The following is a 13,483-nucleotide window of genomic DNA, read 5'->3' as shown; positions in this document are numbered from 1 at the left end:
CTGGTGCTAGCACCACTTAACCCATAGATTTTCTGTGGCTAAAGAATAGTAGGGAATATATTATTTGGGATTTGTTTTTCCTAGTGTTGGAGGGCTGCTCTACATCCACAATAATACACTAATGAAGGTATGATACATCCGTTCATTGAAAGTGCTCATAATTGTTAGGCTTATTGTTAAAATTCACAGAAATTAGGTGCTTACACCCTTTGTGTGCTAAGATTTTTGGATCTATCACCTGTAAGAAACTTCTCTCACATCCTACCAGTTGCTTCTGATCATGCACAAACCAATCCTATTCATTCCTTAGTGAAAACAGAATTGGCTGGCCTGTTATGAACAGGAGCTCTTTCCTCCATAATTTTCCCACTGTTTCATTCCAAAATTGTCAAATAATCAGTTTCTCATGATCTCCTGCTATGGCACTACATTTACTAAATGCAACGACACTCCATGCTGAACAAAACCCCTTGACCAAGGAAACCAGCTGAAGCTCAGAGAGAGGGGCCTGCTCACCGGCTGTAAAAGGAGCTACAACCAGAAACTGCTGTTTGAAGTAAAACAGGTTTTTCCCACTAAATACTGACATGATACATACATTTTCTCGAGGTCAGTGAGTCCTCTGAAAGCTCCTTTTGGAATGACTCTCATCTTGGTGAGGACAAATCTCCTGAAATAAAGAAAATGGGGTGGTTATTCACCATTCACAACACAGGACTACATGGAGGCCATGTCAACAGAGAAGAGGTACAAGGACAAGTCTCCAGGCTAAAGGCTTTGGCATCTAAATACAGCTGTGAAGTTCAAAGGTTTTGTCAGACTCCAACTGCCAGCCTAGACCAAAATTACAGCACAGAGTTGGGCTGCCTACAGAGTTCCTCCAGGGAAAAAGCATTCATCAGTAGTTGCAATTTCCATGTTCGCTTCGGCAAGAAATCCAGATCCATTCACCGCAACTTAGCTGTGTGCTGGGGAGGGACAACCTCTTTCTCATTTTGACCTCTCTTTTGAGAGCTGCTCAAGCACAGGATGAAGCAGCCTGGCAGAGCCAGACTGGGATGAGCTTCTTACACATAGCTGTAAGACAGTACATGCATGCTCATGCAAGATAAGCCTTAACCTGCTGCACAGATCATTTAAAATATCATATAAACCGTTTTGTTGAACTGGACTCATCTCCTTTTACCACAATAAGCAAAGAAGATGACAAAACTTCTGATGGCACTCAGCAACTAAAAGGTAGGGTTTCTACTACTCCTACACATTCAATTATTTATAGGTGGTGACCACAAACAACTGCATACATTGATATGAAGACACATAGAATCATAGAATCAGAGAATAGTTTGGGTTGGAAGGGACCTTAAAGCTCACCCAGTTCCAACCCCCTGCCATGGGCAGGGACACCTTCCACTAGACCAGGTTGCTCCAAGCCATTTGTTTAAAGCCATTCCCCCTTGTCCTGTTACTACAGGCCCTTATCAAAAGCCCCTCTCCAGATTTCATGTAGACCCCCACATGATATTCTTATGACTCGATGCCAGGTTAAGAAAGCCTAACTGAGAAATGAAAAATCCCACAGAGGGTTTGTAGGGAGAAATATCACATTTTTCTGTTTTCTACTGAGAGCAAAAATCACATTCAAGCTTCCAGGTATTACACACTAAGCAGGGAAATAAGCAAGACATCAGATAATAGTGGCTGCATTGACAGGCAGTTGCTAAAAAATAGTATTTTCTTTAAAATACAAAATCATGCGTGTAACACACATGACTATCAGCCTGTGAATCAGTTTCTTAGTCGATTTTCCCATGGAAATGAATTGTTTTCTGAACTCCTACAGAAGTCTTGTTTTCAGTGAGCATACCTGCCAGACCATCCCTCAGTTTTATCATCTCACAGCTGGTTTTGCATGGCTGCTTGGGACTGCCTTTTAGTTCATGTCTGTGCTGCCTTATTGTAACATCTGCGGGAGGACGGAAATGGGAACTCAGCCTGGTATTACCTGCTGTGTAGTCCTACAAATTTTAACACAGAGCCTCAAAACTAGAGACTTCCTCCCTTCCTGCTCACATAAAGTATTCATGCAATCCTTATCTATTTTTTATTTCAGCTGATTAGTTTAGAATTTTCATGGGAGATTAGCATGCTTTAATCAAAGTCTTAGGGGAAAAAAGCATTATTCTGATAGAATACCCCTGTGAAAGGTGCGGATTTTTTAATTGTAGATCTTTAATAGACTCTACCCCCTCATTTAGATTCCCAAATATGAGTTAATATTTAAACACGACAAAGTCAGTGCCTGCCTCACCTAGCTCTAGAGACGCCACTGTGATTACACCAGGAGTGAGCACAGCCCCACACTTTTCCAAACATTGCAATTTATGGCATTCTCAGTCCTGCAAGACAATGAAGTCATTTGGCATTCCATTATTCTTGTGCTATCATTAATGTATGTCAAAAAGAGCTTCAACACACTGTCACACAAGAATTACAGTATTGAGATCATTATGCAAATGTTAGAAGGATTAAAGAGCTTCCAGAAAGGGCCTAACTTGGATTAAGCAATTTGTAAAGCCCTACTGAAAACACAGCTGGTGTAATGCATGCAAAGCTTTTGGATCCTCTGCTTTTGGAGGGCAGCTAGGTACAATGGATCCTTGCAGAACACCCAGCAGGCTTAGTGCTACAAAGCTGAACCATCAGGAAACTCTTTAACTTTGGTCTGCTTTGAAACCTTTCCTAAACTCTCCTTTGCAGAAACACATGCCTAGCTTTGGAACCCTAGAAAGCAGGTTCTGTCTGAAAAGCCACCTATAATTTTCTCATGGCAATGTTCTAAACTGAATCTTCTCTCTGCAGGCAGAGATCAGCAGGGAGTTTGTGATGTTTTAATTAAACACTGGCCTACACCATGCTTCTTCACCACAGCAAGAATTTAGAGCCTGATCCCAAAATGAATTAAAAGGAGGGAATCTCATTCATAGATGAGGTTACCTGTATAAGAAAAGCTACAGGTGCATAGAAGTAAAAATCAAACCCTGAGTTTCTTCAAGTACCGTGCTATCCTGCATTAATAAGATGCCAGAATTCTGGAACCATGTATCTAATGCCCTGGAGCAGTAAAAGTAGAATTGGATTTTAATAGCTAAAGTCTCACATTCCACTTTAAAAAATTAAGGTTAATTGTTTTTAAGCATCCCTGAGTAGGCTAATAAAGTCAGCCTTAATGGTATAACGAACACGGAAAATTAGAATCAGCTACTTGTTGAATTATCAACTGTATAATGAATAGGAGTCTATTAGAACTAGCCAAATGCTGCACTGTCAATAAATCTCTCCAGTTAGGCTCCAAGAATCAATCTGTACTTCACTTGAAATACTGGTTGTTCAGTCCCAGTTCTTTCCAATGTACATGGAGAAAATTAAAAAGCATTTCCTCTGTTCTGCTGCTGGCATTACTTCAGGGTCAAAGAAATGAATACAGCCCACCTTCATTCAATCATGTTTCACACCAAGACAAACAAGTAAACAAAAGCCTCCTTTAAGAAACATGTGCTTAATGAAAAGGTGCAGCATTTGGTCCTTAAAAATGATGTTAGCACTTAGGCACAAGGAAAGCACAGTTCAGTGCATGGTATGGTATTGAAAACCCAGAGCCAGGTGCCTGACATAAGGGGTGAGAAAGGTTAGACTGAAGGTTGGGTTATCCAAAGAGCTGTATGCAGAGCTAGCCCTCAGCAAACACTAAATCTCAACTCCCAGACCTTTCAGCTCTGTGTACATGGTGGTCTTTCAACATAGCAATGGCAGCTGAATCACAGACATGGGGAATGAGAGTCCTGGCTTCCAGTCCCCCTTCACCCTGAATGGTACAAACTCTCATATTTCATGATGCCCAGCCACCAAGGGATCTCTCCCAGTCTAGGTTCAAGCATCCTGCAGCTAGAACTAGACTCCTTATGCCACCAAAGAGGACAAGGGGGAGCTTAACCAAACCACCCACTCTAGAGGAATTATGGTTAGAGCGGATTTATTTCCCTGGGGTAAGTTAAAAAAACACCAACAAAACCCCCCAAACCCCTCTTTTTTAAGTCCAAAGTTCAGTGATGTGGATGTTATTTAGGCCACAGTAGGTCTCAGAAGTCTTAGAAAGGACTCCAGTGTTGGAGTCACCAAAAACCTGACAAATAAAGGAGCAGAAACAAGTATAGGAGAGGAAGCAAGCCCTAGATAGTGACACAGTTATCCTGCACCATGAAAAGCAACACATGCAGCTGGATATAGAAGAATGGCATTATTAACTGTTGTTATTCCCTGTGCACAGAAGTATAACTTGGATTTAAGTCTGGCCCACTGCTCCTATTCAGGCCCTGTTATCCAAAAAAGGTTTCTACATCCTGATTTAAACACATCTGCTGCCAGTAACTCTTAGGGAGTTTATTGAAGCTGTCTGCTGCAGTTGTACAATCCTGGTTATACTTCATTTATTTATATATATGTGTGTTATGAATCATAATATATTTACTTAAATATATAACATTGCTTAATATTTAACTGATCTTTACACCTGCTTTTGGTTTCCTGATCAGTGAGAACAACTGTCTTCTGTTGAGCAGTAATACTGTTTTACATCTGGAAGGCCAGGTAAGTTTATAATCAGACTATACTTCTCTGGACTAAACATGCACGATTTCCACAGGCTTTTCCATTTTTTCAATTTTATATGCCTCTTTATTTCATCATTTTAGTTCGTCTCATCAATGGCTGTGGTAATTTTTTCTATTACAAAACTACTAAAACCCTGCTGCTGTTTAAGGCTAGACATGTCAGGGCTAGGGCAGAACTGTTTCCTACTGGTCTTTCTATTTATACAGAGGTATCTAAACCCGGATGTTTAAAACAGTAGGGTCTCAGTTAGTAGGAAGGCACTGACACAGGTGCCTTACAACACTTTATATTGCCATGAAGAGCAAACAACCCATCTTCTTTCTGTATGGCTGTGTCTAGTATCAAGAGAAATATCAGAGTGCCAACATAATCTCAAAACCTATAGAGGACATGATGCAAACAACAGAAATTAGAAGGTACTGGTAAAATGTCCTAAACAACTCTAACATTTGGAGTTATGAAGAGATTTATTGAAACAGTCTCTTCTGCAGCTGAAGTAGTTCAAGACACACGCTACGTAAGATATGAAAGGAAAAAAACCCTCCAGCAAAGTTAATAATTTTCCATTCATCCCCACGTGAATCAGACTGACCTCATCATGAAGGGATGAAGGACTGCACGTCATTATTGAAGTACCTAGTGGCCAAGGTATGGGCGATTGAAAAGACTTGATAAATTAAAGAACAGTGCATAGGAACCATGTGAAGCGCGCACGTTAAGCACAACATAAATACACTGTGTTTGTGAGGTTAGCCACTTTTGTGCAAAGTGATGCATTTTGCATATTCATCAACTGAGTTCTCAGCCCCGTGTCCCACAAGATTTTGCCTGAACAACCACGAAGATGCTCTCTGGCAAACATTCTATACCAGAACTTACTCCAGCACTGCAGGGGTGGCCCATCCTCACACCACTGGCAATAATCTTGCAAAACAAAGCACTGGACTGATTATCAGGAATTAGACTAGTTAAAAAAAACCCCACACCAATATCTGCTTCACAGAGCATGGCTGAAACTTGGTCTTTCAAACCACGCTTTGAAACTCATTTCTCAGATCTACTTAAGTCACACACAGTAAATCAGAAAGCGTGTGCACTGTAGAATTATCTTCCCTGGCTCATGCAAATTGCAAATTGATGATGTTAAGATGAACAATACCAAGCAGATACTATAAACTCTATAACTTAAGGACTAAAGGAAAATGAAATACAAAGCCAAAAAGATTTAGTGACCATAATGCTAAAGCGCTAAAATTTGGCTCCAAAGATATAAATGTGATAGGATTTTGAAGAACATTCTTCTTTGATCTCCAAGCTAACAGACTGATGTTATAAAGTTCTAATCCTCTGCAGCAATGTGTATTTTGTCAAGCAAAGATTTATAGCTAAATTTCATTTACTCTCTGTAATTTTTTGTTTGTTTCTCTGGTTTACTTCTTGCTTTGCTGGAAGTTCAAGCACAGGCAACGTATGAGTCTTTGCTTTACATCAGGAGAAGATAAAATCATGCCATGACCTATTTAGCATGGTCTTGATTAAATGCAAGAAACAAGAAAACCCTGCTCCCTCTGTTTGTTTGGTTGTTTTTTTTTCTGTTTTCACTTGATTAGTCAATGCAACAGTGAAGGACTATTTTGCTTTTCATGCCATAATAGGAGAGAGATAGATACTGCAGACCATGTCCCAGAGAGTGTAAATCAATAGAGCTGTGTCAGTTTTGCCCTCAACTTTTGTCCTAATTCTCACTGGAATGAATTATGAGATTCCTTTGAGCTAAATGTGATGTAATTTAAATTTATGGAGAACATTTGTAAGCCACCGGCTTATTGAAATGAGTTCACATTGCCATACGACTTTGCTATGAGTAGGGTCTGCTTTTGGCAAACACAGAAGCACAGAATGGTGACCCTAAAGCTCATCCAGTTCCAACCCTTTGCCATGGGCTGGGACACCTTCCACTAGACCAGGTTGCTCCAAGCCCCATCCAACCTGGCCTTGAACACTGCCAGTGATGGGGCAGCCACAGCTTCTCTGGGCACCCTGTGCCAGGGCCTCAGCACCCTCACAGGGAAGAATTTCTTCCTAATGTCTCATCTCAATCTCCCCTCTGTCAGGTTAAAGCCATTCCCCCTTGTCCTGTCCCTACAGGTCCTTGTCAAAAGCCCCTCTCCAGATTTCTTGTTGGCCCCTTTAGGCACTGGAAGCTGCTCTAAGGTCTCCCTGGAGCCTTCTCTCCTCCAGGCTTGAACAAGCCCAGCTCTCTCAGCCTGTCTCCATAGCAGAGTTGCTCCAACACTCAGAATATCTTTGTGGCCTCCTCTGGACTTGCTCCAACATCTTTGTATCACTCTGGTGTTGCCTGAATGCAGGACTGCAGGGGGGTCTCACAACATCTCACTAGGAAGGGGCATATGAAGATATACAGGAGCATGGAAGTATTTTTCCTGGTCAGCTATCTAGGTGGAAGAGCTTGCTAATCTATTAAGCAGTTTGTAGCTGCTTTCAGACACAGCTAAGGTTTCCCCTTCCTAACAGCAGGCAGAGAGTAATCCAAACCTCTTAAATCGGATGCTAAAACATCAGGCTTCAAAACCCATCAAGCTAAATGCAAAACTTGCTTTCTGGTTTAAAAGTCTTTAAAGTACATGTATATTACGTTGCAAAGCTATTTGCAACATTTGTGAGGTTTTAACTCAAAACCAGGAAGATTTGTATTAGTTGCTTCAATTCCAAGAGATGCTGAGGTTAAGACTTCATAAAGCTGATGGTATCATGAGGAACGGCACTGGCAGTGACAAAACACTGCTCCCACTACCACACAGGCCCATCTTTTCAGGGAGCTATGCCATCATCAAGCCAAAGCCAAGCAGAATATTTTTTCCAGTAATGACTATTCATGTAACTACAGATTCCTTTCAAAAATGGACCCTGATGGCACAGGCACATCTGAAAAATGAGGAACAGCTTTGAGAGACATGATCCATGCATTTGAGAGCCCCTACTTTACACACATGTAAATTGACTTACAAGACGGAGACCATAATCCCTTGCTCATAGGCACCGCATGGCTTGAAGCATCTAATCACTGCATTCACCTAATTGCTGAAATCAGCTGCTTATCTCTTCAGAGGTTTGTGAAAGAACAAGTTATCTAGGCTGTGCAGGTGGTTTATTCCTTTTGTGGGATAATAAAAGCAGGGAAAGGTGAGTATTCCAAGGAAAAATTAGGCGATGTACATTTTATGGTGTACATTTTATGGAGAAGACAGAAACCAAAGATGCGCTCCTGAGATTTACGCTGCACTGGGCCTGGCTAGGAGCGAGTTAATTTTCTTCATGGCATGACTAAAACCCTACTGATAACACACTAATCTTCTAGCTTTTGCTGAACGGGGTTTGCACAGCATCAAAGCCACCTCTGTTTCTCACTTTGCCCTCTTCAGTGGAGGTGGGAGGTGGGCTATAGGCCTGGGGCACACAACCAAGCAGGTGACCCAAACTAATCAGGGAGATATTCCGTACCATATAATGTCATGCTTAGCAGTATAAGGAAAAAACATTCTTCTATACAACAGAAAAATGCAGAGTAAAGCTGGGAGGGTGTGTATCCTCCTTTCAGGCATGCTACTTGGGAATCTTTTCAGGTCTGGGATTGATGTAAGGGGCATCTCAGAACAAAAATAGTTTTGATTTGTGTGCTATTAAACAAAGCAATGTACAGGCAAAGTAAATACAATTAGAACTGTGATGATAAAGTTATTAGTGATGCCCATCTGCTTACGGGTCTGAATCTCAAAAGCAATATGTGCAGTAGCTTGTGAAAAATCACTCCTTAATCTTCACCAGTGGCCTTCCTTAAAAATCAATTTCCTTTTCTTTTTTGAATTAGAATAAAAGGATAACAAATAGTACTGATAGCATTCCTATTCTAAATTTAGTGAATACTTCCTTGGTGTAATAATCCCACCCAGACACAAAAAGCTGTCTGCTTGCAGAGTGCCTACAAGACCACAACATGGAGAACAAAATGCCCATTTCCCCAGCAGGGCTGTGATGTTGCTCACACAGACACACAATAAGGTTGCTGTGGGATTTGTTTTCCCCCAGGACCTTGCTTAGGTCAGCTTAATAAGTTGCACACTGTGCCCCGCAGAAGCTAGCAGCTGATAAAGAGAGATAAGGAAGGACAGAAAATTGTTATGAGGAAAAGAAAAGCACCTAAAAGATTGCAAACATGGTCAAGCCACAGGCTCATAAAGCTTACTCTCCCTCCTCCCACCTTAGTTTTCCAAAACCATTGTATGTTTAGTCTCAGCCCTGATACCCTTTTCATTTCTGGACAAAGCATACACTGTCCTCAGCAACACCGTGCACCCCCCCATGACACTGCAGATAGCTTCCTTCTGAGGACACACGTGCCAGCAGTTAAAAATAAAGCTTCGAGATGCTTTTAAATATCTCTGCTTGACTAAGGTGGGAAGAAATTCCTTCCTGTGAGGGTGGTGAGGCGCTGGCACAGGGTGCCCAGAGAAGCCGTGGCTGCCCCATCGCTGGCAGTGTTCAAGGCCAAGTTGGATGGGGCTTGGAGCAACCTGCTCTAGTGGAAGGTGTCCCTGCCTGTGGCAGGGGGTTGGAACTGGAAGAGCTTTAAGGTCCCTTCCAACCCAAACCAGTCTGGGATTTTCAGAATCTGGAGATGGGAGATTTAAAAAGAAACAACCAATGAAAAAGATGGAGGAAAAAAAAAATTAGCAAAACTCCCAGTCAGAAAAAGAGATGCAACAGCAGGACTTCTACTCAACCTCAGATGTTTAGTGGTCTTAATTAACTTAATGCAGTTATTTCACTGTACTTACGTTGGGTTGCTTTACGCTGAGATAAAGCTGGAGAGGAACAGAGCTGTCACCATTCATACCAGTTACCTGGGTCTGTTCTGCTGAAGACTAAGGTGCAAGTAGCAGTAACTCACAAGGTAGGTAACAAACCTAAATGACACTTTCCCTGAGCAAAGAAATGCTGTCTGGGCAGGAAGGACCTCCTTTCTTTAAACTTGCCAGGGCTTGAGCAAAGCCAGAGTTCTGGACTCCTCTACAGTACATACACAGAGAAAAAAGGTTTGGCACCAAGTAACAAGTCCTCTTTAGGCCTACGAGCAGAATCACTGTTACTGCGCTTGCATCTGGGAATTGCTTAACTGCAAGGAATGAGTTACCCACAAAAAAGGCCAGCAGTGAGCTTGAGAGCACTGTTAAATTGCTTTATTAATGTCAAAAGCATGCTGTGAAGAGTGTTTTGTGTCAGATAAATAACACAAGTGAATGAAGTTATCCCGTCTTGGTTACTGAGAGGCAGAAAATAGTGACTGCTTTATTTTTACAAATGGCTATACCTCTATTAGTATTGACTATCCTGTAAGACACTGAACTGCTCTTAGAAGAGCACATCCTCACTCCTCACAGCTTACTCACATGGGCCTTTGAATAATGTACAAGCATGTAACAAACCGGCAACTTCCTTAAAATCTGACCTTGATATCTGTAACTGTCTTTATGGTGAGGAGCCATTAAAATTCATTCACTCTGAGCACGCTCTCCGGGTGGCATCTATTTATAGTAGTATCTCTGCATACTTTCTAACAAAAGGAGCGTTGTACAAGTGCTGGGTATTTTGCTCTTGCTCAGAAAGTGTTTTACTTTGTGTTCTTTCCCGTGGGCAACCTGTCAAAGCAAACAGGGTTATGGAAAATGTCCACAGTCCAATGAGAGGGGGGGCTTTTTAAGTATTGTCTTCAACACTTTCTTCCCCTCTTTTGATTCAGAGTAAGAATAGCCTGCTGCCCACACACAGTCAGCCACTTACACTATTTTCCTGTCCCAAGAGCGTGTCAAAAAATATCTTATTCCACAGCAGGGAGAGAACCTTCATCGGCTGAGGTCACAGCAGTAAGGTGACAAGTGTTCTTTGTGTGTAGTGTTTCTACCTCTAAGACCTCGAGGCTTTCTATGCTGGCAGGTGTTCCACACAGGATGCTATTTTTACTGACTGAGACATATTGTCCAGGGACAAAATTCCTCAAGTTCTGGGTTAGATGCCATAGTGAAGGTAAAAGAGCTTTTCTGCAAAATGTCTTGTTGAACCATCGCTGCTTAGCAAAACACCAAATAACTTACCTCTGTCACCTCATCTTGTCTGACAACTTAATTAGAAAGAGCTAGTGTGCTTTTTACCTTCTTTCTCATCCATATCCTCACAGGCACTGTACCTATGTTGCTTAATGGGACACAGCTGAAATATCGCAGAATATTAATAAAATAAAAGGAAAGATGCTCACTGTTACAATCTCTAATTAGCACTCACAGCCTGCTAAGTAACAAGGTCCCCATCAAGTATTTGGATTAATTTGGGTACATCCAAAGACTTTGTTTGAAGTTGCAATGATATCTCTGATACTCCTCGATGCCAGAGCCAGAAACCATTTAAGGAATAGCACTTGCAGACTTGATTGTATTCTTTTCTCCTCTGGATCCGAGTACGAGCTTTGTAAAAGTAAATGTTCTCTCTGCTACCTAATACGTATGTATTTTCAAAAGAGCTGTGTGAGTGCCAAACACAGCTAACTCAATTGGCAGTCCTAGGAAAACAGCATCTCTCAAAGGAGGGGATGCAAACGGGATGCAAACGGGATGTACTCTGCTGTTCCCCGGGCACCAGCTAGCCTTGTGCTGACATAACTACTGAACTACTGAAATACACTGGGCCAGTGCCATATGCTCCCACTTCTCTCCCACTGTGGCAAGTGGAGCATTTCCTTCTTTACATGTCCTGAAGTGCACATTTAAATTGTAAATACTTATGTTTTGAAATAACACTAAAAGTGACAAAGGGGAAAACCTCCCACCTTTTGTGGCTCTGGCACCATGTAAAGAAGCAAAACCTCCTGTTCATTGCCTCTGGTCATACCTTCCTTTAACCTGAATGTCTCTGCTATCTATTTCCAGGGTGAGAGAAGCTGGCTCCTGGAATTGCTGCTGCCTGTGCAAGAGGATGAATCACACAGCACACAGAATGGGAGCACTCACAAGATTTAACACGAGCAACAGGCTCCTGCATGTGTAAGAGAGCTCACAGTCCTTGCATTGTAATGCACTTTGCTCATTTTATTCAAGTCCTGTAAATATTCCCATTTACTGCCGTTGCTCACCACACATTCCCACATCACTGGTGCTCTTCCTAGCAGCACAGTTTCCTTGTCAAGAACTTCTCCCAGCTCAATCAGTGACTGCTGAGGGAAGCATTCACAGGGATATGAATTGCAGGAGGATGGACTCTTTCAATTTCATCCTGCACACTCCTGAGAGCATCTCTTTTACCTCACAGACTTTCTCCATTTTTGAGATCTCTTCTCTATAACGATCACCAATTTGACAGAAGGCAAACAAGAGAGCAAGGAATCCTTACTACTTCTCCTTGTACTAAAAAATGTATTTAATTATGTTTTTCTATTATTTTAGCAAGAATTACCTTGGCACTTCCATTGCTGAGTTTCTCTTTCTTCCTTTCAGTAGCCATGGATTTACTTTCACAAGTTAAAATGACGTTCCTGACTAAATATATCTTGGCAGTTAGTGTACCGATATCTGTAAAAATACTAACTGTGCAATTTCCATTAAGATTGACAGGTCTCTTCCCAGCAACACCCAGGGCAAAGCTTGCACTGGTGTCAAGCATGGATCTTTAATGAATTTGAAAGTGAGTGTTGCTTCAGAAAGATACCAGCTTGACCACACTGGCACCTGAAACACTGTGTTTAGAATAAGGATGTGCTTAGTGCTTTCACCTTCAAAGTGCTTCTCGAACATGAACCCTCTATGGAGCACTTAAAAATAACAAACATACATGGTCTTCTTAAAAAGGGTGACAGGACAGCAAGATAGTGATGGGAGAAACCTGACCTGCTCATGGCACAGCTGAAGCTTATGAAAGACTCCTCAGAAAATGCTTAGCAGTTATGCCTTTCTAACCCTAACTATTCTATGACTCTATGCCTGGGAAAATATATCCATTGCAACATCGAACATCAGTGGATTAAACCTAGAGCTTTGCCCCCTTCTTACACACTCTGCCATCAGCCCCCTAAATGACTTTACACATCTTGTGTAAAATTAGATAAATCCTGACTGGAAGAAACAAGGACAGAAGTAACAGTATTCTGAGTAAAAGAAGGTCATGAATGCCATCCCAAGGAGACCTGCATGGGGCCTACGCCTACATACCATAGTCATAAGCAATCTGGAAGAGGAGCAAGGCGACAAACATGTATGATGGCAGGGTAATAAGACAAGAGCTGGCTGAGAAGATCTGCAAAGGAGAAGTTAACAGAGCACGTAGTTCAACACTACAACTCCTTGCTACAGGACACTGTGGGTACTGAAGAAGAAATGGATAAACACATGAAAAGAAAGTAGGTGAAGAGGGTTGGCTACCAAGGTATCACTCTACTCAAGAGATCTCTGAGCCAGACAGAGCTGGAAAGGTACACAAGTCCACTGAGATATACACTAGAGGAGCCAAGAACCTGCATTGCAGCCAGCTTGGGACAGCTCTGCCAAAACAGGGAGACATACCCAGACCAGCACAAGCAAACACCACCTATTCTGGCACTGTTTGAAACAGGAGATCTCTGCCTAGGTCGAAGTGTTGATGTATTCTTCAATATTTGCAAGGTTTTGTACACTGCAGAAGAAGGGGATGCTCCTTAGGTTAAAACAATTCAAGAATTAGTCCCCTCCATTTGCTAGAAGATCAAAGGGTA

At 41.8% G+C, this 13,483-nt stretch overlaps 1 protein-coding gene across 2 annotated transcripts in view; it reads right to left on the bottom strand.

Moving 5' to 3' along the window:
• The window catches only part of FSHR (follicle stimulating hormone receptor), a 76,868-nt gene that overhangs the window by 46,802 nt on the left and 16,583 nt on the right, over positions 1-13,483 (bottom strand). The window contains exon 2 of one of the 2 annotated variants that reach the window (XM_057432399.1): positions 599-670. The exons of the other annotated variant lie outside the window; for it this stretch is intronic. Coding sequence (XP_057288382.1) covers positions 599-670 — 72 coding nt within the window. The remainder of the gene's footprint in view (positions 1-598; positions 671-13,483) is intronic. 2 annotated transcript variants of the gene reach the window in all.

The sequence above is a fragment of the Pezoporus wallicus genome, unplaced genomic scaffold, assembly GCF_028554395.1.
Source record: "Pezoporus wallicus isolate ANWC-B61680 ecotype Strahan unplaced genomic scaffold, APGP_CSIRO_Pwel_v1 contig_3267, whole genome shotgun sequence".
NCBI classification, from domain to species: domain Eukaryota; kingdom Metazoa; phylum Chordata; class Aves; order Psittaciformes; family Psittacidae; genus Pezoporus; species Pezoporus wallicus.
This window is presented reverse-complemented; position numbering and strand designations above follow the sequence as displayed.